This window comes from Bufo bufo, chromosome 4, assembly GCF_905171765.1.
Source record: "Bufo bufo chromosome 4, aBufBuf1.1, whole genome shotgun sequence".
Classification (NCBI taxonomy): domain Eukaryota; kingdom Metazoa; phylum Chordata; class Amphibia; order Anura; family Bufonidae; genus Bufo; species Bufo bufo.
Window position 1 is genome coordinate 17,662,482 of NC_053392.1, and position 27,096 is coordinate 17,689,577.

Below are 27,096 nucleotides of genomic sequence, written 5' to 3' on the forward strand. Positions count from 1 at the left end.
TCTGTGCGCAGGGGTCTCAGTCGCTGTCAGCCCCTCATGAGCAGGAGCCCATGCAGCTGGGGTTGATTGCCTCTGACAATAGAAGATTCAGCCCGCATGGGAGGGTTTGTTTTTGTTGTGGAGGTATAAATCATTTGGCAAATGTTTGTCCCTCTAGGAGATTCAGGCAGTCTTCTGGGAGTAATAAAGAAACAAAAAGGAAAAAAATCTTTTAAAAATGTTCCGTCTGTTACTATTGGCAGGGTTGAGGCGGAAATTGAAGGTTTTCCGTTTGCTTGTAGTTCCCATTTTGTCCTGCCTGCTAGGGTGGCACTAGAGAGCAAGAGCATTTTTTGTGAGATTTTTGTGGATAGTGGAGCAGCTGTCAATCTCATTGATAATCAATTTGCAATAACTCATGGTTTCCAGGTATGCACTTTGGGAAAGGATATTCCTGTTTTTGCTATTGATTCGTCTCCACTTTCTCACAAATCATTAAAGGGCATAGTTCACAATATCCGTTTAATTGTGAGTGATGCTCATGTTGAGGATGTGTCATGTTTCGTCCTTAGCGGTTTGCCTACTCCTCTAGTGTTGGGGCTACCCTGGCTCACTAAACATAACCCCACCATTGATTGGCAAGCGAGGCAAATAAATGGTTGGAGTGACTTTTGCAGAGAGAATTGCCTCACGACATCTGTTTCTGAGGTTTCTACTAAGACTGTACCACCTTTCCTCTCTGAATTTTCGGATGTCTTCTCTGAGAGTGGAGTTCAGGATTTGCCCCCGCACAGGGAGTACGATTGCCCTATTAATCTCATCCCAGGCGCCAAGCTGCCTAAATCTCGTTTATACAATCTTTCCCAACCTGAGAGGGTCGCTATGCATGCTTATATCTCTGAGAGTCTGAGAAAAGGACACATACGACCCTCGAAGTCACCTGTTGCCGCTGGTTTTTTCTTTGTTAAGAAAAAAGATGGTTCTTTAAGACCTTGTCTGGATTTCAGGGAGCTGAACAGTATCACTATTCGTGACCCTTAACCGCTTCCTCTGATCCCGGACCTGTTTAACCAGGTTGTTGGGGCTAAAGTCTTTTCCAAATTAGACCTAAGAGGGGCATACAACCTGGTCAGGGTCAGAGAAGGAGACGAATGGAAGACGGCTTTCAATACCCCTGAGGGCCATTTTGAGAATTTGGTTATGCCTTTTGGTTTGATGAATGCCCCAGCCGTTTTTCAGCATTTCGTGAACAGCATTTTTTATCATTTAATGGGAAAATTTGTATTAGTGTATTTGGATGACATTTTGATTTTTTCTCCTGATTTCAAGACTCATAAGGAACACTTACGTCAGGTCTTGCTCATCCTGCGGGAGAATAAATTATACGCGAAACTGGAAAAATGTGTGTTTGCGGTTCCAGAAATTCAATTTCTGGGGTTTCTTCTCTCCGCTTCTGGTTTTCGCATGGACCCCGAGAAGGTCCGCGCTGTGCTTGAGTGGGAGCTTCCTGAGAATCAGAAGGCGCTGATGCGTTTTTTTGGGCTTTGCCAATTATTACAGGAAATTTATTTTGAATTATTCCTCTGTTGTTAAACCACTCACTGATATGACCAGAAAGGGGGTAGATTTTTCTTCCTGGTCGGTAGAGGCGCGTAAGGCCTTTTCTAATATCAAGGAGAGTTTTGATTCCGCTCCCATCCTGGTACAACCTGATATTTCGTTACCCTTCATAGTTGAGGTTGATGCTTCTGAGGTAGGGGTGGGTGCGGTCTTGTCTCAGGGTTCCTCTCCTGCCAAATGGCAACCATGTGCCTTTTTCTCGAAGAAACTCTCCTCCGCAGAGAGAAATTATGATGTGGGAGATAGGGAATTGTTGGCCATCAAGTTGGCTTTTGAGGAATGGCGCCATTGGCTAGAGGGAGCCAGACACCCTATTACTGTGTTTACTGACCATAAAAATCTGGCCTACTTGGAGTCAGCCAAGCGTCTGAACCCGAGACAGGCCAGATGTTCTTTGTTCTTTTCAAGGTTTAATTTTGTTGTCACGTTCCGCCCTGGGGTTAAGAATGTGAAGGCAGATGCCCTGTCACGTTGTTTTCCGGGAAGTGGGAATTTTGAAGACCCGGGTACCATTTTGGCTGAAGGTGTGGTGGTCTCTGCTCTTTTTCCTGAATTGGAGGCAGAGGTGCAGGCAGCCCAGTCAGAGGCTCCTGATCTATGTCCTCCTGGGAGGTTGTTTGTGCCTCTCGCTTTGAGACACAAGATTTTTAAGGAACACCACGATACGGTCCTTGCTGGGCACCCGGGGGCAAGAGCCACACTGGATCTCATCGCTCGGAGATTCTGGTGGCCTGCGCTTCGTAAGTCGGTTGAGGGTTTTGTGGCAGCTTGCGAGACTTGCGCTCGTGCCAAGGTCCCTCATTCACGGCCATCAGGTCCTCTGCTTCCCTTACCCATTCCTTCCCGTCCTTGGACACATCTGTCCATGGACTTCATAACGGACTTGCCTCGTTCCTCGGGGAAGACTGTGATTCTGGTGGTGCTGGACCGTTTTAGCAAAATAGTGCATTTCATCCCTTTTCCTGGTTTGCCCAATGCTAAGACGTTGGCGCAGGCATTTATTGACCACATTGTCAAATTGCATGGTATTCCTTCAGACATAGTCTCTGATAGGGGCACGCAGTTTGTTTCCAGATTCTGGAAGGCTTTCTGTTCTCGCTTGGGGGTTCGGTTGTCATTCTCTTCTGCTTTCCACCCGCAGTCGAATGGCCAGACAGAGCGCGTCAATCAGAATCTGGAGACATATCTGCACTGTTTTGTGGCGGAGAATCAGGAGGATTGGTGTTCTTTTTTGTCCCTTGCTGAGTTTGCTTTAAATAACCGTCGTCAGGAGTCCTCTGATAAGTCACAATTTTTTTGTGCATATGGGTTTCATCCGCAGTTTGGGACTTTCTCGGGAGAGGGGTCTTCTGGTTTACCTGATGAGGACAGATTCTCCTCGTCTTTGTCATCTATTTGGCAAAAGATTCAGGATAATCTAAAGAGCATGAGTGAGAGATATAAGCGTGTGGCAGATAAGAGACATGTGCCTGGTCCGGACCTGAATGTTGGTGATCTGGTGTGGTTGTCTACCAAGAATATCAAATTGAAGGTTCCCTCCTGGAAGTTGGGTCCTAGGTTTATTGGGCCTTACAAGATCCTGTCTGTCATCAATTATGTTGCCTACCGTCTTGATCTTCCTCAGACTTGGAAGATCCATAATGTTTTTCATAAGTCGTTATTGAAACCTTATGTTCAACCTATTGTACCCTCGCCTTTGCCTCCTCCTCCGATTATGGTTGATGGAAATCTTGAATTTCAGGTCTCTAGGATTGTGGATTCTCGTCTTGTCCGCGGTTCCCTCCAGTACCTCGTTCATTGGGAGGGTTATGGTCCTGAGGAGAGGATGTGGGTCCCAGTGACGGACATTAAGGCCACTCGTCTCATCAGAGCTTTCCATAGGTCCCATCCTGAGAAGGTGGGCCCTGAGTGTCCGGAGTCCACTCGTAGAGGGAGGGGTACTGTCACAACCAGACAGCTGAGAAGCTCTGACAGGAGCTTTCCAGATCCTCCTCCTTGAGTTTCTTTGTTTTGGTTAAGTTCCTCATCTCGTTAGTCTATCTCAGCTGTCATGCAGTTGGACTGATTGCTTCCCTTTAAGTTCCTCCCCATAATGCAGTAGTGTGCGGCGTATACAACTTCCTCGAGTGTGTGTGCATGCTGTTTCTATTTCCCAGTCCTCTGCAAGATAAGTGCTGTTTCTTTATTTGTGATTTTCTGTCTGCTGGATTTTCAGGTGACCCTGACTCCCTCCGTGTCTAGTGTAGGGAGCCGGTGGTCGTGTCCCCTCACTATTGTAGGGTCTTCAGGTATTAGATAGCCGAGGTACGTGGATATGCGCCCATCCACCTTTGGGGTGTTCGCATAGGCTGAGCAATTAGGGAGAGTGACAGGTCTCATGCAGGGGTCTCCCTTTTGTTCCTTAGTTGTGGATCCAGTGAGAAATTAATTGTATTGCATTGTCTTGTTTCCTGTACACCATCCGTGACACGTGCGCTTGTACTCGCGCATCTTCCGATCACGCTCCAGTGATGGGATTAAGGATGGCACTGCTCGCACAGTCTCTCCAGTATCTGCAAGGTGGAGTTCCACCTTGTGGGCACCTCGCATATGAGGCGGTGAGCGGGAAGGCCGAAGTTCCGCTACTTGCCTGATTTGTAAGGGGGTGAGGTGAAAGTCAGATGCCCATGGGCTGCAGGTGCCAACTCTGATCTTTCAGCAGGGGACCGGGTGGGAGACAATGTGAAGGAACTGGAGGCACTGTCAGCCACCCAATCTACTACCGCCTATATTTGTTCTGGCCTCACCATTTGTACACCGGTATTCGGGCCCACAAAATAGCGCTGAGCGTTCTGTCGCCTACGGGCACCTAAGGAAGGTGTTTTACTTGTGCGTGTAGCTGGCACAGATCAACCACGTCCTCTCCCTGCAACAGGAGCTCCACCAGCAGCACCACGACCTGGGCCATGTCCATTATTTGATGCTTTCCTCATCCTTTGAGGTCACCCACCAAACTAACAGATGGATTAACTTTATTAATTTCCCTGTCACAGATGCAATGCAGGTGTACCTCACACAAAAAAAATGGGTATATGTCACCCACCGAACTAACAGACAGATTAACTATTATATTTTTTTTGTCTGGGGTACAAAGATGGGGCATTAAACCCACAAAAAAATCGCTATAGGTCACCCACAGAATTAACAGCCAGATTAATTATTCTATTTCTGTGTCAGGGGTACAAAGCCGGTGTATTGCACCCACAAACAAATCACTATAGGTCACCCGAGTTCGGTCACAAGGTTTTTTACAGTAATAATTTATTCAAAAAGTTATTACACAAAGCCTCGCAAGACTTTGCGAAGTAATAACTTGGCTTATCTGAGCCAATACATTCTAATACTGTACGGAGCTCCCAGTATTACAACAAAGATTTATGCTAATTGACTTCGGATGAAGCCTCCGAAGTCAATTCGCTCATCCCTACTTCCAATATCACATATCTGTAAGTGGTAAAAGTATGTGAACCTTTACTTTCAGTATCTGGTGTGAACTCTTTGTGCATCAGTTACTACAAATAAATATTTCCCATAAGAAAATTCCCGTTTCCAAATGAAAATGTACACAGGAATTTTGTCAACTAAATGCAATGTCCTGTAATCTGCTCCATTCATATCTCATATACATAATCTTGTAGATATAAAAGAAATGTTCTTCTGCAACGCCCGTACTATGGCTAGAGGTCCCTTTAAGTGAAAGTTTTTGTTGTGACAAAGTTTAATTTCAGCAACGAGGGACGGGGAGTCCCCCTAAGTAGATGGTGATAGTGGGTACCCAGGGTAGGAATGCCAGACTGGTGTTAGGGGGCCTAATGTCCCTTAGTGGTGTAGCACTTGTCACGGTGCTCCTACCTGGATATCCTGGAACCCCAGGCGTCACCGGACGAAGCAGAGCAAATAGGGTGAATAGGTGGTGGATTTGCAGAATAAGTTGAGTCTAGACTTGTACTGAAGTAGTTAACAGCTTTACTTGAATAAACTTGCATCCTAAAACAATCTTCAAGCTTTATCTTGGTTTCCAGCAGAGTTAATTCTGGCAAGCAACACTCTCAGCTCTGCTACATCTGTACTCTCTTAGCTCTGTTGTACTTAACTGGATTAAACAGGGACTTTTCCTTTCTCTGTAAGCTGCAATCCCTCTATCTGTGCTTTAGATCTCTGTAGTCTGAATCTCTATCTTTGTCTCTGGATCTGTACTTTTATCTTTCTCTGGAGGCACTTCAGCTTAGGCCTCAGGACCCAGCAGAGCAGACAGTGCTCTGCTGGCTGGAACACAGCCTTCCCCTTGGAGGGGGTTCTCCTGAACTTTGGGGCAGATATATAGACAAAATTCTCATCCTATGGGATGGGGGTCATTCACTGTTTCATGAGTTCACTCAGAAATTAAATGATAACAGTATAGGCATGAAATATACCTATGAGATTCAGGAAAATGAGATTGTGTTCCTTGACCTAAAAATAAAAAAGACAGAGTGTGGCCACCTGGTGACAGAGGTATTTAGGAAACCAACGTCAACGAACAGCTATTTGCACTGGGATAGTTGGCATCCCACCTCCTTAAAGAAGGGAATTCCTGTTGGCCAGTACCTGAGGGCACGCCAAAACTGTTCGGATGAGGCCTCTTTTTCCAAAGAAAGTGGACAACTTCTCCGGAGATTCAGAAAGAGAGGATACCCGAAAAAAACTCTAAAAAACGCATATAATAGAGCTAATAGAACTAAGAGAGAAGATCTTCTTAAAGATATTATTAGATGTATAGGTACCTATGATGGGTACAACAAAGAAATAGATGGAATCCTAAGGAAACACTGGCATATAGTAAAATCAGATAGAGATCTAAATATGGTACTTACTCCTAATCCAACAGTAACATACAGAAGGGGCACCAACCTTAAAGATCAATTGGTGCATAGTCACCTGACGGAAAGAGGTTCCAACTCCGGAAGATCTATTGAAAGATACCGAGGATCATCACCATGCGGAGAGTGCTCTTTCTGTAGATATGTTCCCCGCATAAAAAAGTATATCAACCCTGTGAACAAAAAGGAGTATGAAATAAAACAGCTTATTACATGTAAAACCCAGGGGGTAGTGTACTTGGCCTCTTGCCCTTGCCCCAAATTATATGTGGGCAAAACGGTACAAGAACTAAGACGCCGCATCTCAGGGCATATCAGTACCATTGAAACAGGTAAAGATACATCAATTGCCAGACACATAAAATATTTTCATAATAACAAGAGCTCCGTCCTTAGATTCTGGGGCATATCTTTATATATCACCGCGTCTGTAACGACTCGATCTATAAAACGGTCATGTTACATTTCCCGCACGTGAACGCCATAAAAAATACAATAGTACCATTCAAACCATTGTCTCATCCCACAAAAAATGAGCCCCTACATGAGACAATGGCCCAAAAAATAAAAAAAAATATGATTCTCAGACTATGGAGACACAAGTTTTTTGGTTTAAAAAATGATATTATTGTGTAAAACCTTAATAAATAAAAAAAGGTACACATATTAGGTATTTCCGTGTCCGTAAGAACCTGCTCTATAAAAATATCACATGATCTAACCCCTCAGGTGAACAACGTAAAAATAAAAAATAAAAATGGTGTAAAAAAAGCCATAATTTTGTCACCTTACTTCCAAAAAAAGGTAATAAAAGTGATCAAAAAAGTCGTATGTACCCCAAAATCATACCATTAAAACAGTCATCTCATCCTGCAAAAAATGAGACCCTAACTAAGACAATCACCCAAAAAATAAGAAACTATGGCTCTCAGACTATGGAGACACTAAAATTATTTTTTTTGTTTCAAAAATGATATTATTGTGTAAAACTTAAATAAATTTAAAAAAGTAAACATATTAGGTATCCCTACGTCCGTAACTACCTGCTCTATAAAAATAGTACATGATCTTATGTGTCAGATGAACTTTGTAAATAATAAAAAATAAAAACGGTGCCAAAACAGGCATTTTTTGGCAAATTTTCCATTTTAATCCATTTTTTCCCGTAACAAAGCAAGGGTTAAAAGCCAAACAAAACGCAATATTTATTGCCCTGATTCTTTAGTTTACAGAAACACCCCATATGTGGTCGTAAACCTCTGTACGGGCACACAGCAGGGCGCAGAAGGAAAGGAATGCCATATGGATTTTGGAAGGCAGTTTTTGCTGGACTTGTTTTTTTACACGATGTCCCATTTGAAGCCCCCCCTGATGCACCCCTAGAGTAGAAACTCCAAAAAGTGACCCCATTTAAGAAACTACACCCCTCAAGGTATTCAAAACTGATTTTACAAACTTTGCTAACCCTTTAAGTGTTCCACAAGCGTCAATGGCAAATGAAGATGAAATTTCAGAATTTCTATTTTTTGTTACTTTGCTTCACTAAAAGTGTAATATAGAGCAACCAAAAATCATATGCACCCTAAAATAGTATAAAAAAAACTGCCACCTTATCCCGTAGTTTCCAAAATGGGGTCACGTTTTTGGCGTTTCTACTCTAGGGGTGCATCAGGGGGCTTCAAATGGGACATGGTGTAAATAAACCAGTCCAGCGAAATCTGCCTTCCAAAAACCACACAGCGTTCCTTTCCCTCTACGCCCTGACGTGGGGCCGTAGAGTGGTGTACGACCACATATCAGGTGTTTCTGTAAACCGCAGAGTCAGGGCAATAAATATAGAGTTTTGTTTGGCTGTTAACATTTGCTTTGTTAATGGAAAAAATGGATTAAAATGGAAAATTTGGCAAAAATTGAAATTCTGAAATTTCATCTCCATTTGCCATCAACTCTTGGGGAACACCTAAAGGGTTAATAATGTTTGTAAAATCAGTTTTGAATACCTTGAGGGGTGTAGTTTCTAGAATGGGGTCACTTTTGGGTGGTTTCTATTATTTAAGCCTCACAAAGTGACTTCAGACCTGAACTGGTCCCTAAAAAGTGGGTTTTTGAACATTTCTGAAAATTTTCAAGATTTGCATCTAAACTTCTAAGCCTTGTAACGTCCCCAAAAAATAAAATGGCATTCCCAAAATGATCCAAACATAAAGTAGACATATGGGGAATATAAACTAATAGCTATTTTTGGAGGTATTACTATGTATTATAGAAGTAGAGAAATTGAAACTTGGAAATTTGCACATTTTTCCAAAATTTTGGTAAATTTGGTATAAATAATATATAAATAAAAATGAATTTTTTTGACTCCGTTTTACCAGTGTTTTGAAGTACAATATGTGACAAAAAAGAATCTCAGAATGGCCTGGATAAGTAAAAGCGTTTTAAAGTTATCACCACATAAAGTGACATTGGTCAGATTTGCAAAAAATGGCCAAGTCCTTAAGGTGAAATAGGGCTGAGTCCTTAAAGGGTTAAATATAGTGCTATATATTCGCTATATCGAATATTCGTAATTTTTTTCCATCTAAAAACATGATTCCTCCCTGCTTCTTTCTTGTGGGCCAATGAGTCATTGGCCCACAAGCAACTTAAGCAGGGAGGAATCCTGACTTTAGATGGGAAAAATGAAAAATGATGAATATTCTAAAAAACTAATATATAGCACTATATCGAATATATTAGTTTTTTAGAATATTCATCTTTTTTTTTTTTCAATCTGTACAGTTGTTCCACTTCGGCATACTCCTCCCCGACAAGCGTCCCCGTCACCAAGGGAACGGCGCTTGTCGGGGAGGAGTATGTTGAAGTGGAACAACTGTACAGATTGAAAAAAAAAAAGACAAATATTCTAAAAAACTAATATATTCGATATAGTGTTATATACATATTTTTTTAGAATATTCGTAATATTCTAAAACAGGAATATATAGCAATATAGCGAATATTCGAAAAAACAAATTTAGAGCAATTTAGCTAATATAGTGCTATAATCTTCTTTGTCTAATAGTTGTAATTTTTTTCTCATCTGAAGTTCAGATCGTATCGCTAAAATATTAAGCAAAAGAGTGATGGACGTATGCTAGGGAGGCAGGATATATGGGTGAATTGAACCCCTAGCTCTGCCCTGGAATCCTGCTATACCTAGGATTTTAAAGTTTTCCTTTGTTCTCCCGTCTTATGTTACATTATTTTTAACCAATGAAACTAAATAAACGTTATGTTTTAAGTTGACCAGAAACGGGAGCTTACTAGTCTAGGAAACTAGACTATTTGAATTATATATCTCCTGAACTTTGCACACAACCTCTCCCCAAGGAGGGGAAGGTTAGACTCACCTTCACTAACTAAACGCCTCCCTCTCTAAAGAGGGCAAGAATGGACAAAAAGGTTTCATCTTAGGTGAACTAGCTCTGCCATATTTGCTGCCATCTGCTGGTGAACCAGGCACATTACATTAACATAACAGTTGCATTGGAATTTATACACATATTGCAGGATCTGGAATAAATACACAGGATGACATTAGATTAACCAAGAGACAGTGATGGGGCAAAAAGAGTGGTAATGCCCACTTGCAGGGCATTACACTTCCACCACCAAAGATACAATGAGGTTTCTGACAATAATTATCAGCCAGTCCTAATTGTAGTGGTATCTTCATATGATAGGGTACTTTAAATTGTGAAATCTTGGCTGATGGAAGAGTACGTCTGCCCTGTAGCTTCTCCTCGCTATCACAGTGCGGTTCACTGTGACTGTGGTCTCTGTGTACGCGGGCTGCAGGCGCCCTAGTGTACTGGCTGCAGGTTGCCTCCTGTGCAGGCTGGTTGATAGGGGCTGGCTGCGGTGTCTCCTGTGAACTGCCTGTGAATGTTTGCTATCTTCCTGTCTGCTTCTTTGTTTCTGTTGTCACACGGGTTGGTTGTGCCCTGGCATACTGGCTGCGGTGTCTCCGTATATGATGGTTTCCAGGGGCAACGTCCTGTACTGCGGCCTGTGTGGTTCTGTTCTCCTGCTGTGATGGGGTTAACTTCCCCTGATCTGTGCCTGGGTGCGGCTTCTCAGGTGCCTCGTTAATCAGCTATGTCTACCTGTGAGCTGTGGGGCTTGCGGTCAGTGTTTCTAGTTCCGTGTTTGGTGTAGCCCCTTGCTGCCGACCCAGGGGGTCTTACCGTCTGCCCGTTTGTATGGTTTTGCCTGGTTTTTCATTGTTGTATTATGTATTCTGTTTTTGCCTCGTCTGTTCGCAGGCAGCTGTTCTGTGATGTTGTGCTGTCAGGTTCTTGCCTGTTCTGATCTGTACCTGTCCTGTATTATGGTATGCCCTGGTCTGTTCTATGCCTTCCCTGTATAATCTGTATCCCTGTCTGTTCTTTGTATCGCCTAGCAGTGCGTAACTGCATCTGACAGCCTGGCAGTGTTTAAAGGGGTTGTCCATCTCAGATAATGGGGACATATCGCTAGGATATGCCCCCATTGTCTGATAGGTGCGGGTCTCACCACTGGGACCCGCACCTACAATGAGAGCGGAGCGGGAAAATGAGCGGAGGGTGCACTGCACATGCGCAGCCGCCCTCCATTCATTTCTATAGGGCCGCCAAAATGGGGGCTCGGCTATTTCCGTCTGCCCTATAGAAATGAATGGGAGCAGGGGCCGTGCGTGCGCGATGCGCTCCCATTCACTTTAATGGGAGCAGCGCTTGGTAGTGGATGGACCCCGGGGTTCTCCAGCCACAGCTTTCCCAGCTCCGTTCTGGTTGTAGGTGCGGATCCTAGCGGTGGGACCCGCAACTATCAGACAATGGGGGCATATCCTAGTGATATGCCCCCATTGTCTGAGATGGGAATACCCCTTTAACTGATACTGTTGTGTTTTGTCTAATGCCCTGTTTGGCAGTGCCTCACTGCTTCCGTTCTGCCTTCGTGAGAGGGTCCCTGGCTTCCCCAGAGGGGAATCGCTATCTGAATCTGTATCTGAATCGCTGTCTGACTCTGCTGGTTCCATCACTGGTATCTTCTGGTCTGCCGGACCAGCTGCCACTGACTTGGTGTCACTCTAGGAGTCGCTCCTGGCAAATACAATTGGCTTAAGTCTATCCTCACTACCAGAGGCTCTAGTGAATACCAGGTGTTGCTTAGTCACGCCCCTCTAGAGAGTAGCGAGTCAGTGGCAAAAGTGGGTTTACACCCTCTGGTTCGTTACACTCCCTACTTCTACATCTCTATAAAAGAGTGAGTCCTTCACCTGGATGGCTCATACTTCCAGTGCTCAGCAGATATGGCACCGGTGACCGTCTCTCTCATTCTTCTAATTTTGTGCTGTGCAGGGGCCTTAGCAGACAACCATGGCAAACCACCACGACTACCAGGTAATCCTAATTAGAATGTTAGTGAGTCACAGATAGAGAACCTTCTAAGGTGTATCTATGTGTTGGTTTAAATATTTCAGCTGTGTCTGGCTAGTTCTCCTGTGCTGGATACAACTGATGGCCAAGCTGGACTCTTGTCTAATGTTCATAGTTGGATTGAGTAACATTGCATATAAAGAAAGAGGTCCGTGGCAAAGCTGATGCCACCAGAGACAAAAATACCCCATAGGAAAGTATAGAATCAGTTGTTTCATCCCTTTTTGAATAAGGGCTTGTTTTTTCTCTGGGAAAGGGGAACTGGGGTGCATATGTGAATGAGCCTTAAAGAGGTTTTCAAAGATTTTTTTTAATTTGGTCCAATGCAGGGGGCTGTAAATGAAAGGAAAAACCCTTTACCTTTTATATAACCTGCCACTCATCTGGTCCTGCAGCAATGACATCACATCCATCGTTCACATGATTTCTGCTTTCAATCACTGACCTCAGTGGTCATGTGTCATTCATTCACACATGACCACCAAAGTCATTGATTGGCAGTAGTGGTCAGTCATGAGAACGATGGATGTGACACCATGTATGTGGAAAGGTGTGGGTTCAGAGCAACTCTGAAGCTGCAGGACATGTATAAGGTAAGCCTGGTTTTACACAACCCCCTGCTCTGAGTCAAACTTTTAAAATCTTATAATATCTTAATCACAATCCCTCTCATGTCATTGTCTCCATCTCTTTAAGGCTCTTCCTCTTCCTCTATTTCCTTTATGTCTATTGTACATTACAGTAAAGTATAGGATAAAAGCTTTTTCTCGATTTGGTCAAGATTCCATTGGTTTCCTCCAACGTCTCACTCAACAAACTTAAATTAATAGAAATCCCCTTTGACAGATGTCCACCAGGAAGGATAGGGGGGTCTATAGACATTTACATATATCCTTACTCTGATGTGTCTACACATGTCCATTCCACCATTTAACCATTAATAGGTCATCATGCTGATCTCCTGGAGTTAGATTTACCAGAGACATTTACCATGAGTGTCTGACCAGTAAAGCATATTTTCACCATAGACATGAAGATTATTGTTATTAGAGATGAGTGAAGTTTCAAGAAATTTGATTCGGCTGGTTCGCTGAATTTTACAAAAAAATCAGCTTTGTGGCGAATTACATCACAAAGCGCATTTCTTTGTAAGTAGCGGGTCAAATAACAGGGATCAGCGATTGCGCCACTCCCCGTCATTGTAACCCTCAGATGCCGTGTTCATACATGATGGCTGCATCTTATAGTAAAAGTACAGTGTAAAAAAACAAAAAAAATAATATTTACCTGATCCATTTGCTTGGGACGGGCACTGCCATCTTGGGACGCAATGACATGCACAGGATTTCGGCTGAGATCTTCAATCAAGATGACGGTGCCCGGCCCATAGCGAGCAAGTGGATCAGGTGAATATAATTTTCTTTTTGTCTTTTGCACCATTTCAGTTTAAATCGATTCACTTCTACGAAGCACGAGGAAATTTGGCTTTGCAGCGAATCTAATTTATCCTGAAATTCGCTCATCACTAATTGTTATCATTAAAGTAGTTTCTGGGATCCCAGCAACAGTTCATTTCATGTGACATTATCAACAAAAAAAGTATTGTCCAAGGCATACAACCCCTTTAATGGATGGTAGACATACAGCAGATTGAAAAGGTTGTATGGGGGAAGAGGGTCATTCTTATTGATCCCCTGCTGCTTCTCTTTTGACTTTTACTGACTCCCCACTGGTTTCTGCTTCCTACTCTCCTGTCAACACGCATGGAAATGCCTAGAGATGCCTGTCAGCCAGTTATTGGCCACAGTGGTGTTCAGCCTCAGTCAGTGGTTTGTTAAGCAGGCATCACCAGGCATTTCACGGGTATTGAGATTGGACAAGGATGACGAGACGAAACGGTTTAAGTAACTGTCAGGTTGGGAGGGTATGACTTCTTTTTTTTAACCCACTCTGTGCCCTTTCCAAGTAATGTTTCCACCCAGACTACCAACCATAAAAGGGGTTCTATGCTTTAACAATATTTTTTTGTTAGAAGGATCTCAAATAGCCTAAACCAGTGATGGCAAACCTTTTATAGACCGAGTGCCCAATTTGTAACCCAAAACCCACTTATTTATCACAAAGTGCCAACACGGCAGTTTAACCTGAATACTACAGTCCAGTATAGTATAGTATATCTTCCACATACTTTATCATTTAGCTATAATATCCTGCCTACATTCAGTGGGCTGCCTGTGCCGTTCATAGTGCGCCCTATGCTGATGAATGGCAGGAAAAGTCTAAGGCATATTGGTACACCATAGACTTTTTCCAGGGCACAGGTGCCCACAGATAAGGCTCTGAGTGCAGCCTCTGGCACCTGTGCCCTAGGTTCGCCACCACTGGCCTAGACCCTCAGCCATCAGCTTACTTTTACAAGAGAAACTCACAGCAAGTGTTCAGAATATCTTCTTACATGTTGGTTCCCACATGCCTTATCTACCAAAAGGAGAGTGAGATGACATACTAAAAGTTAGTTGGAGAAGGTAGATGTGTGGAGACATAACAGAGGATAATTCATGTAAATGTGTAGATGTCACTTTTCTGGTGGTGGACACCTGCCAATATGTCAAAGACCTTAAGTGCAGGTAGAAAGACCTCAGAGAGACAGGAGAGATTAACACCAACCTTCAGAAGATCGTATTATTCACCTATAGTTACAGAAGGAGTCATTGCTCAGTCAGAACTGGTACACCAATGTTTCAACTAGAGATGAGGGAATTTTTCAAAAATTCGATTCGGCTAAATTGTCCTGAAAAATTTGCTTCGATCCAAAATAATTTGCGACAAATCGCATAAAAAAAAGGCTATTTCCGGGCTGCATAGAGCCTTTATATAGGTGTAGAACATTGCGCCTTGCAGTAACACTCATAGGGAGTGTGCTGTGGTAGTGAAGTAATACTGTGACTCAGTATGAAATGCAGATGACAGGCGTCACTATTAGAATCACTGCACACTTCACTTATTTGGACAGTCACTGGGCCAAAACCGACCAAATAACTCAAGTATTAACTCAGCCTTACAGGTCGATGTTAGTGTAAAGATGATGCGCACTCCTTTTACACCCTCGTCAGTAGGGTTGAGCGTGAATATTCAAATTATGAATATTTATCTCGAATATCGCAACTTAGAAAATTTGAGAATATTTTAACCCCTTAAGGACTTAGGACGTACCGGTAAACCCTGTTTCCCAAGTCCTTAAGGACCCAGGACGTACAGGTACGTCCTGTGTAGTTTTGATCACTGCCGCACGGCCGGCAGTGATCGGAACAGGATGCCTGTTGAAATCATTCAGCAGGGACCCTGTGACAATGCCTAGGGGGACCCTGTGACCCCCCTTCTATGCCGATTGCTACAAACCGCAGGTCAATTCAGACCTGCGTTTTTTAGCGCTTATGCAAGTCTCTGATCCCTGCGGTCCGTGACCGCAGGGATCAGAAACCTCAAAGTGCCCATGTTTTTGAAAGTTAACCCCCCCTGCAGCCCTCTGTGTTTTTGTGCCTGCGGGCGCAGCGGGGGGGAGGATTGCGGGCGGTGCGGGAGGTGGTCAGGAGGCGTGCGGCAGTGTGGGGGGCGTGTGCGCGATCTTCCGCCCGCCCCCCGTTGATTTTCAGGATGGCCGAGCGGTTTAATCATTGCTGACACTCCGATTCAAACGGCAGACATCTGTGCAGATGTCCGCCGTTATAACCCCTTCCATTCCGCGGTCCGTAGGGAGCGCTGTATGGAAGAGGTGAAGAGGAAGGGAGCTCCCTCTCCCATCGGGGGGCTGCTGTGCCTTTGCAGCCCCCGGACAGGATGTGGTGACAGAGGGAGGGAGCCCTCCTCCCTCCCCTTCCCCGTCTGCTCAGTTGTGGCAGACGGGGAAGGTTCCCATGGCAACAGGACGCCTTCTCAGGCGTCCTGCTGTCCATGGTGCTGAACAGATCTGTGCTAAAGGCAGAGATCTGTTCAGACAAAGTGTGAGTGAAATACAGTGCAGTAGTCTATATAGTGTACTGTACTGTATTATACAGACATCAGACCCACTGGGTCTTCAAGAACCCAGTGGGTCTGGGTAAAAAAAAATGTTAAAAAAGAAAAAAAAAAAGTTAAAATAACAAAAACACATTTATCCCTGATAAAAAAATAAATAAAATTCCTTACACATGATATATATCACCGCGTCCATAACGACCCGATCTATAAAACGGTCATGTTACATTTCCCACACGGTGAACGCCATCAAAAATATAAAATAAAAATTATGATTAAATTAAAATTTTGCTCACCTTGCTTCCAAAAAAAGGTAATAAAAGTGATCACAAAAGTCGTATGTACGCCTAAATAGTACCATTCAAACCGTTGTCCCATCCCGCAAAAAATGAGCCCCTACATGAGACAATGGCCCAAAAAATAAAAAAAACTATGGCTCTCAGACTATGGAGACACTAAAACAAGTATTTTGGTTTAAAAAATTATATTATTGGTGTAAAAAAAGCCATAATTTTGTCACCTTACCAAAATCATACCATTAAAACAGTCATCTCATCCTGCAAAAAATGAGACCCTAACTAAGACAATCTCCCAAAAAATAAAAAAAACTATGGCTCTCAGACTATGGAGACACTAAAATGATTTTTTTTGTTTCAAAAATGATATTATTGTGTAAAACTTTAATAAATTTAAAAAATAAACATATTAGGTATCCCTGCATCCGTAACAACCTGCTCTATAAAAATAGTACATTATCTTATCTGTCAGATGAACGTTGTAAATAATAGAAAATAAAAACGGTGCCAAAACAGGTATTTTTTGGCAAATTTTCCATTTTAATCCATTTTTTCCCGTAACAAAGCAAGGGTTAACAGCCAAACAAAACTCAATATTTATTGCCCTGATTCTTTAGTTTACAGAAACACCCCATATGTGGTCGTAAACCTCTGTACGGGCACACAGCAGGGCGCAGAAGGAAAGGAATGCCATATGGATTTTGGAAGGCAGTTTTTGCTGGACTTGTTTTTTGACACCATGTCCCATTTGAAACCCCCCTGATGCACCCCTAGAGTAGATACTCCAAAAACTGACCCTATTTAAGAAACTACACCCCTCAAGATATTTAAAACTGATTTTACAAACTTTGTTAACCCTTTAAGTGTTCCACAAGAGTCAATGGCAAATGGAGATCAAATTTCTGAATTTCTATTTTTTGTTACTTTGCTTCACAAAAAGTGTAATATAGAGCGACCAAAAATCATATGTACCCTAAAATAGTACCAAAAAAACTGCCACCTTATCCCGTAGTTTCCAAAATGGGGTCACGTTTTTGGAGTTTCTACTCTAGGGGTGCATCAGGGGGCTTCAAATGGGACATGGTGTAAATAAACCAGTCCAGCGTATACTGCCTTCCAAAAACCGCACGGCGTTCCTTTCCCTCTACGCCCTGATGTGGGGCCGCAGAGTGGTGTACGACCACATATCGGGTGTTTCTGTAAACCGCAGAGTCAGGGCAATAAATATAGAGTTTTGTTTGGCTGTTAACCTTTGCTTTGTTAGTGGAAAAAATTGATTAAAATGGAAAATTTGACAAAAAATTGAAATTCAGAAATTTCATCTCCTTTTGCCATCAACTTTTGGGGAACACCTAAAGGGTTAATAATGTTTGTAAAATCAGTTTTGAAGTTTTGTAGTTTCTAGAATGGGGTCACTTTTGGGTGGTTTCTATTATGTAAGCCTCACAAAGTGACTTCAGACTTGAACTGGTCCCTAAAAAGTGGGTTTTTGAACATTTCAGAAAATTTTCAAGATTTGCATCTAAACTTCTAAGCCTTGTAACGTCCCCAAAAAATAAAATGACATTCCCAAAATGATCCAAACATAAAGTAGACATATGGGGAATATAAACTAATAGCTATTTTTGGAGGTATTACTATATATTATAGAAGTAGAGAAATTGAAACTTGGAAATTTGCTAATTTTTCCCAAATTTTGGTAAATTTGGTATTTTTTTATAAATAAAAATGAATTTTTTTGACTACATTTTGTAGTCAATATCGAATATATTAGTATTTTAGAATATTTCATTTTTTTTTTTTCAATCTGTACAGTTGTTCTACTTCAGCATACTCCTCCCCGACAAGCGTCCCAGTCACCAAGGGAACGGCGCTTGTCGGGGAGGAGTATGTTGAAGTGGAACAACTGTACAGATTGAAAAAAAGAAAGACTAATATTCTAAAAAACGAATATATTCGATATAGTGTTATATACTTTTTTTTAGAATATTCGTAATATTTTAAAACAAGAATATATAGCAATATAGCAAATATTCGAAAAAACAAATGTAGAGCATTTTAGCTAATATAGTGCTATAATCTTCTTTGTCTAATAGTTGTAATTTTTTTCTTATCTGAAGTTCAGATTGGAAAAAATAAAAAAAAGAATATAGCACTATATTAGCTAAATTGCTTTATTTTCATTTTTTTGAATATTAGCTATATTGCTCTATATATTCGTTTTTTAGAATATTCGTCATTTTATTTCCATCTAAACTCATGATTCCTCCCTGCTTAAGTTACTTAAGCAGGGAGGAATCATGACTTCAGATGGAAAAAAAATGACGAATATTCTAAAAAACGAATATACCGTATAGCACTAAATTCTATAGTGCTATATATTCGTTTTTGACCCACACCTGTATTGATAGAGTAATATTAGCATGTTACGCGATCATTACCTTGCAGATTTTTCGAGTATTTTTTTTTAAATATAACAAATATTCGAATTCACAAATATTCTACGAAATATTCGCGAAATATCGCAAATTCGAATATGAACACTGCCGCTCATCACTACTTGTCAGCTGATTCCACATAGATGTACAAAACTTGTTCTATTAAACGCTTATACAAGTACAGCCCCCCCGACAGAGTGGAGAGGGTGTCAGCAGTAAGTTTGTGTTGAGTCTGGAGGTGGCAGCAGTATAAGGAGACCACTGAGTGGCTCAATGACAGAGTCTGTAGTTGGCATTAGTATGAGGAGGTCACCAAGTGGCACAATGACCGAGTCTGGAGGTGGCTGCCTCAGGAGAAAGCCACCGAGTGGCACAATGACAGAGTCTGGAGTTAGCAGCAGTATGAGGAGGCCACCGAGTGGCACAATGACAGAGTCTGGAGTTTGCAGCAGTATGAGGAGGCCACTGAGTGGCACAATGACCGAGTCTATAGGTGGCGGCATCAGGAGAAAGCCACGAGTGGCACAACAACAGAGTCTGGAGTTGGCAGCAGTATGAGGAGGCCACCGAGTGGCACAATGACAGAGTCTGGATTTGGCAGCAGTATAAGGAGGCCACTGAGTGGCTCAATGACAGAGTCTGGAGATAGCAGCAGTATGAGGAGGCCACCCAGTGTCAAAATGACCGAGTCTTGAGGTGGCAGCAGCATCCGGAGACCACAGAGTGGCAAGGTAACATAGTGTAGAGATGGCAGCAGCATTCGGAGGCCACAGAGTGAAAAGGTGACATATGTAGTGTGGATATGGCAGCAGCATCCGGAGACCACAGAGTGACCCGGTAACAGAGTGGAGCGGTGGGTGTCAATACCAGTACCCGCTGATGAAGGTGGGTGAAATAAGGAGCGCTTGGCATCAGATGTGTGGAATCAAGCGGGTTGCAGCATCAAATTCGTAGCTGAGGCAGGTACTCCGGTCTCTTGTATCAAAGTGTTGGTGTGGCACCATGGATTATCTAGTCTGATGCATCAGGAATTGGTGGTTGGGAATCCTGGCTGATCCACGCCTGATTTATCTTGATAAAGGTCAATCTCTCCACATTTTGGGTGGACAGGCTAGTTGTCCTTGGGATAACTATGGCCCCGCCGCACTAAACACCCGCTCTGAAGCCACACTACTGGTCAGGCAGGACAGCTTTTCCAGGGCAAACTCGGCCATTTGCGGCCACAAATCCAGTTTGGCTGCCCATTAGTCCAGCGGATCTTCAATGTGGGGTGGCAGGGTGCTGTCCAAGTATGCCACCAACTGCTGGTTCAGGTTCTGCTCTATTTCTAGCTCCTGCTGCTGCTGGTGAGTAGTTTCTTCACTATGCGGGTGAAGAAAGCTGCTCATCAGCGACTGTAGACTCAGGCTGCTGCTGATGTAGCTGGTACTGCTCCTGCCACCCCACCCCTCCCCAGCAGCCATGGCAGTAGAATGTGAGCGCAGAGGGCCCCTTCGGTCAGACCTGCGAGAGGATGGACGATGGCACAGATAAGCAGCGGCCAACTGACTACATAGGATCTCTCTGTAGTAGTTCAGTTTGTCCTTCCTCTCGGTGGGTGTAAAAAAGGCCCCCATTCTGGACCAGTAGCGAGGGTCCATCAAGGTGGAGAGCCAGAAGTCATCCCTTTGCCGGATGGTGACAATTTGGCTGTCACTACGCAAGCAAGTGAGCATGCATCATGCCATTTGTGCAAGTGACTCGGAGGGACTCCCTGCCTCCATCTCCACTGCATACTGCCACGTTGTGTCAGGGTCCTCTGTCTCCTCTACCTCATCGCCCTGTAGCTCCTGTGGCTGCTCCTGCTCCTGCTCCTCTTATCCTATCAGCTGAATAGAAAAACTACCCATTTGGCTACATGTTGCCTGTGCTCTAATGTCCTCCTCCCCCTCCTCCTCCTCTTCCAGTTTAGCCCCCACAGGGCTCATGTGGCCGTAAGATCGAGGCACCACGTCTCCTGTCCCCTGACCACCCACTGTTACCAGCATCTGTTCCAGGACATGAATCAGTGAAATGACGTTGTTCATTCCGTAGTCCTGGCGACTGACAAATAACGTGGCCTCCTCAAAGGGCCTAAGCAAACGGCAGGTGTCATGCATGATCTGCCTCTGGCTGACATCGAAGTTACACAGTGGAGTACTTCTATCCACTTGCATCATCAAGAAATCGTTGATGGCCTTTCTCCGTTCGTACAGTCGGTCCAACATATGGAGGGTGGAGTTCCAACGAGTGGAAACGTCGCATATCAGCCTATGTTGGGGGATGCCGTTCTGCCGCTGCAGCTCAGGGGGTGTTTTGTGGTATACGAGTGGCTGAAGTGCATGTAAAGTTTCCTGGCCATTTTTAGGATGTCTTGCAGATGGGTGGAAGACTTCAGGAACTGCTTGACAACCAGATTGAACACGTGTTCCATGCAGGGCGCATGGCTCAGCCTTCCTTGACGCAGCACTGACACCATATTCTTCGCGTTGTCTGTCAGCATGGTTCAGATTTTCAGTTGTCTTGGAGAAAGCCAGGTTTCCATTTCTTGATGCATCACACGGAGCAGTTCCACCCCTGTGTGACTCAGTTCGTCAATGTAAACCAGGTGCAGAACAGCGTGACACCGTAGAGTCCTGCACATGTGGTATGCTGGAGGGGCACTGTGACTTGTCCCTGCAGTGAAGGCTGGGAACATGGTGGAGGATGAGGAGGCAGAGGTGGACATTGTTGCAGGACCAACAGCTTGACAACGAGGAGGCGGAAGCGGCGTGACCTGGCCAAGTTGCTGGTGTGGCTGTGACGGCGTGACCTGGCCAAGTTGCTGGTGTGGCTGTGCAGGAACCACATTCACCCAGTGGGCCGTAAAGGACATGTATTGTTCCTGACCGTAGTTACAGCTCCACACGTCGGCACTGCCGTGCACTTTGGCAGACACCGACAGGCTCAAGGACTGGCCCAACTTCTGTTCTACATGTGTGTGCAGGGCTAGTACTGCCTTTTTCACAAAGAAATCACGGCTTGGGACTCTTCACCTCGGCTCGCCACAAGCCATTAGTTCTGAAAGGTGCAGAGTCTACCACTTGGAAGGGAGGGACTGCAGCACCAGCCACTTGGACAGAAGCACGTTCAGCTTCTGCACCGTTTGATGCGTGCACGCATACTGCTGTCTCTTGGCAATTGCTTCGGTGATTGCTGATGGAATGACTGACAAGGAGTAGGAGCAGGAGAATCTGCTCCAGCAAAAGATGGGATTAACAGACAGCTCCCTCCTGCTAAGGTGGTGGAGCCTTGACTGGCTGAAACTGGATGCGTGCCACTGGGTGATGCAGCAGTAGCTCTGGCAGGCTGGACCACCACATCAGAGCCACAGTTCTCCCAGGCCACTTTATGGTGACACTACATATGTTGGTGAAAGGCCGTGGTGCCAACATTTGCACCCTTCCCTCGCTTCACCTTCTGCCCATATATTCTACATATGGCCATGTTGAGCTCCTCTGGCGGCTTCACAAAAAACTGTCACACCGCCGAGTACCTGATTTTCCCTCCAACCAGTGGCGTACTGATCGCCATAGCAACCATAGCAGTAGATATGGGGACCTACGCCACTGGGGGCCCATCCGGGCCGCCTTCTGTTGATTTTTTTTATTTACATACACACCACACACAGGCAGCCAGGCCCGAGCCGTGGACCGCCCGCCCACTACACTAGACTAGTGTAGTGGGTGGGGCGCGGGTGGTCCGCGGCTCGGGCCTGGCTGGGGAGGAGTCAGGACTGGAGCAGGGCGCACGCAGGGCCGGGCCGGGCCGACACAGTGGCTGGGGAGGCTCCAGCCAGGCCACTGAGTAACTCAGAAGATCCGATGGTATATTCTAACCCCCAGGCGTTCCCATGGTGATGGGGACGCTTGCCTGGGGGTTAGAATATACCATCGGATCTGAATTTTCGCGAGCTCAGTGAGATCGTAAAAATTCAAATCCGATGGTATATTCTAACCCCCAGGCGTTCCCATGGTGACAGGGACGCTTGCCTTCGGGTTAGAATATACAAGGGCCACGCCGCTCACAGGAGTATATTTATAAACTAATCAGTAACTAACTACTTTAACTTTAATCATTGACATTGCTGATCTCTTTACTGGGATATCTTACTCTGTCTTAGCTCCGGTAACAGCAGGCAGTGCGGAAGGGCGGCGCTCACTCACTGATGTCACGCGCCGGCGCCGCCTAGTGGGAGGAGCAGGCGCGTGACGTCAGTGAGTGAGCGCCACCATCCCGCACTGCCTGCTGTTACCGGAGCTAAGACAGAGTAAGATATCCCTGTAAAAAGATCAGCAATGTCAATGATTAAAGTTAAAGTTACTGATTAGTTTATAAATGTACTCCTGTGAGCGTCGGGGAGGGGGATCAGTGGATGTTACTGTTTAGGGGAGGGGGATCTGTGGATGGCACTATTTAGGGGAGGGGGATCTGTGGATGGCACTATTTAGGGGAGGGGGATCTGTGGATGGCACTATTTAAGGGAGGGAGATCTGTGGATGGCACTATTTAGGGGAGGGGGATCTGTGGATGGCACTGTTTAGGGGAGGGGGGATCTGTGGATGGCACTTTTTAGGGGAGGGGGATATGTGGATAGCACTGTTTAGGGGAGGGGGATCTGTGGATGGCATTGTTTAGGGGAGGGGGATCTGTGGATGGCACTGTTTAGGGGAGGGGGATCTGTTGATGGCACTGATTAGGGGAGGGGGGGAATCTGTGGATGGCACTGTTTAGGGGAGGGAGATCTGTGGATGGCACTGTTTAGGGGAGGGGGATCTGTTGATGGCACTGATTAGGGGAGGGGGATCTGTGGATGGCACTGTTTAGGGGAGAGGGATCTGTGGATGGCACTATTTAGGGGAGGGGGATCTGTGGATGGCACTGTTTAGGGGAGAGGGATCTGTGGATGGCACTATTTAGGGGAGAGGGATCTGTGGATGGCACTGTTTAGGGGAGGGGGATCTGTGGATGGCACTATTTAGGGGGGGTGTCTGTGGATGGCACTATTTAGGGGAGGGAGATCTGTGGATGGCACTATTTAGGGGAGGGGGATCTGTGGATGGCACTGTTTAGGGGAGGGGGGATCTGTGGATGGCACTGTTTAGGGGAGGGGGATCTGTTGATGGCACTGATTAGGGGAGGGGGATCTGTGGATGGCACTATTTAGGGGGGGATCTGTGGATGGCACTGTTTAGGGGAGAGGGATCTGTGGATGGCAATATTTAGGGGAGGGGGATCTGTGGATGGCACTGTTTAGGGGAGGGGGATCTGTGGATGGCACTATTTAGGGGAGAGGGATCTGTGGATGGCACTGTTTAGGGGAGGGGGATCTGTGGATGGCACTATTTAGGGGGGGGATCTGTGGATGGCACTATTTAGGGGAGGGGGATCTGTGGATGGCACTGTTTAGGGGAGGGGGATCTGTGGATGGCACTGTTTAGGGGAGGGGGGATCTATGCATGGCACTGTTTAGGGGAGGGGGATATGTGCAGTGTCCCAGGGGGTCAGTAGTGTAGCTTTAGGTATGCTGGGCTTTGTAGTGCAGGGCAACCCACTAACCTGGGACTCACTGTCGTCTTCAATCGGGTCAGCACTGGAACAGGCAGTTGATAAATGTCGTGACGCCAGTGCCAATTGAACGGTGGCACACCGTGTAGTGACAGGTGGAATAATTGAGGAATCCTTATATTTGAATAACAGGATAACTTTACTGAAGGTATTTGAAGACACATGAACAGTCAGTAAGTACAGCTCCAGAATGTTCCACACGTTGCAATACAGTCCTAGCAGTGGTTCAGGCTATTAATCACAGCCGCAAAAGGCTATCTTCAAGACAGGCCTCCTAGAATCAGGGCTTTCCTCTTACTCTACATGCAGCAATACACTTCAGGCAACTACTCTCTCTGCAGGGGTACACTTACTTTCTCTCCTGCTTTAGTTCCTGGCTGTAGGCAATACTCTCAAGGTCCAGACACCCAAATCACAGTGATAACCCTTGAGCAAAGGTTTTGTAGAGGTTCCCTTCTCTCCTGGTGACAGGCTCTGTCCCACTTGCTAGTGACAGGCTGATACTTAGAGTACCTCAGGTATATTTAACCTGGAAAACTGGGTGGGAATGACCCTCCACACCAGTGGTGCAATTTCTGCACTGGTTACTGAGTCCTGAATCTCTCAGAACTAACTCTGAACTAGAAACTTCCAACTGAACTCCTAGGCTAGGCCCTGGCCTATTTATACTAAACTGGGGGCTCCCTCTGCTGGCTGAAATATGAATTGCCTGCTACAGGCCTAACTTTCTTAAAGGGAGATACACATATAATATAGCAGTGTCGGGTAACCTACCCGTATGCTGCACACCCCCAGACTTTAACGTGAGTAAGGCCTCGTACTCACACACACGCCTTTCTGAACCGGCATCCAATGTTACATAATTTAAGCATTACATTATAAATATGGTAAATAATTATTTCACACAGAAGATATAACATTTGTAACTTAATGAACAGACGACGCAAGGGAAAGGGGCGTCTTCTTGCTTCTTAGACACGGCCGCTGACCTGGCACAGCGGACTTAAGGTGAACCAGGTTAGTCCATAGTAACACATGTCAAGAATAAGATTTTTTCAATTCTCTGTACGTGCAACAAATATGTTAGAGAATGCAAAGATATATTACTTTTTCAAATATAAAAGTTCAACATCAGTCCATTTTTCTTGGCTGAAGTATAATAAGGGAACTACACAGGGGTTTCCTGCGGGTGTAGAACAGGCAAGGGCTCACGTGGAGGAGTCCATTCTTGCGCACAAATGTCAAGCAAGGTATTACCAGTAGCAACTGCTCGGGAGGAGACACCACCAGCATAATCAAAGTCCCCTAAACGGACTGGCGGACGTCCCCTGTTCATCCTGGTGGACCTTCTCAACACAAGGGTCTCCTCCTCCCTTAGCATCGAGGTAGAAGAGAGAGGAGCAACAGGAGGGTCTCCATCATTAAGACCCTGGTCAGGAACAACAGGAACAACAAGATCCCCTATAAGGGGGACTGGATCCGGGGCATCTTGAACCGGCTCTTCTGGAGGTGAAGACACAGTAGGTGCTGGAGCGGGCACCAACAAGTTCAACCATGGTGTCAGGAGCCAATGCATGGGATCAGTGTCATACATTAGATTACTGACAGCCTGCATAGGATCCTCGGGCTGTATTGATGGCTCTGACACAGGTGATTCAGATCTAGAACCCTCAGCACTGGGTTCTTGCGTCAGGCAGAGCTTTAACCGGTTCCTGTGCACAATTTGGGATCCCCTGCCTTCTCGGGTAATCTCATAAGTGTGGGTCCCAGCATTTGGGATTGCAGTGACAACATAGGGAATCTGCTCCCATTTACTGTCCAGTTTACTTGTACGGCGGTTATTTTTCAACCACACCACAGCTCCTATTGTCAAGGGTTCTGCATGGGCTGCTTGATCATAGTCTCTCTGCTGTCGGTCTCTAGCATAATCCATACGTTCCTGAACAATGGCTTTGGCCGTATTCAATCGCCTTTGGTGCTCAGCAACCCAGTCGGTGTTAGGTAATGGGTTAATGCAATCAGGTACGTGTATGTCCAAGGAGTGATCAGCAGGCAATGTCCCTTGGCACCCAAACATCAAATAAAAAGGGGTATACCCAGTGGAGCAATGGATGGTATGGTTGTACGTGTACATGAGCTGTGGCAACAGACTGGGTCAATCCCCTCTGGTTTCAGGAGGCACGGCCCTCAGCATCTCTATCAAGGTCTGATTCATTTTTTCGCACAGCCCGTTACCTTGAGGATGGTAAGCCGTTGTCCGGATCTTCTTGCAGTTGTGTAAGCGGCACAGTCCATGGAACAGATGGGACTCAAAAGCAGGTCCTTGATCGGTGAGGATCTTTTCTGGACATCCGTAGGGCAGGAGGAAGTGTTTCCAGAACAGTTCGGCTGTAGTGTTGGCCGTCTGGTCTCTCACAGGCACCGCTACAACAAACTTAGTGAAGTGGTCAATAATAGTCATGGCATAAGCATACCCTGAGCGACTAGGCTCCAACTTCACATGGTCGATGGCGACAAGTTCAAGAGGACGGGTACTTACAATGGGTCGCAGTGGTGCCCTCTGGTCGTGGTGCTCACTTCGTTTTAAGGCACAGGCTACACACTCCCGACACCACCTCTCAATGTCTTCTCTCATGCCCACCCAATAAAACCGCTGGCGGATATTAGCCTCAGTCTTTTGAACCCCAAAATGACCGGATTGATTGTGGTACATCTCCAACACCATAGCTGCATCTCGTCGGGGTATGAGAATCTGGTGCACTCT

At 45.1% G+C, this 27,096-nt stretch overlaps 2 protein-coding genes across 5 annotated transcripts in view; one reads left to right on the top strand and one right to left on the bottom strand.

Moving 5' to 3' along the window:
• LOC120997021 (WAP four-disulfide core domain protein 5-like) overlaps nt 1–27,096 on the bottom strand; it is an 884,590-nt gene that overhangs the window by 576,873 nt on the left and 280,621 nt on the right. The gene's annotated exons all lie outside the window — the stretch shown is intronic.
• The window catches only part of LOC120997019 (stewaprin-a-like), a 184,945-nt gene continuing 169,449 nt past the window's right edge, over nt 11,601–27,096 (top strand). The window contains exon 1 of one of the 3 annotated variants that reach the window (XM_040426929.1): nt 11,601–11,923. In XM_040426929.1, the coding sequence (XP_040282863.1) occupies nt 11,833–11,923 (91 nt within the window). In that variant the 5' untranslated portion in view covers nt 11,601–11,832. The remainder of the gene's footprint in view (nt 11,924–27,096) is intronic. The other 2 variants (XM_040426927.1, XM_040426930.1) reach the window with 2 other exon arrangements.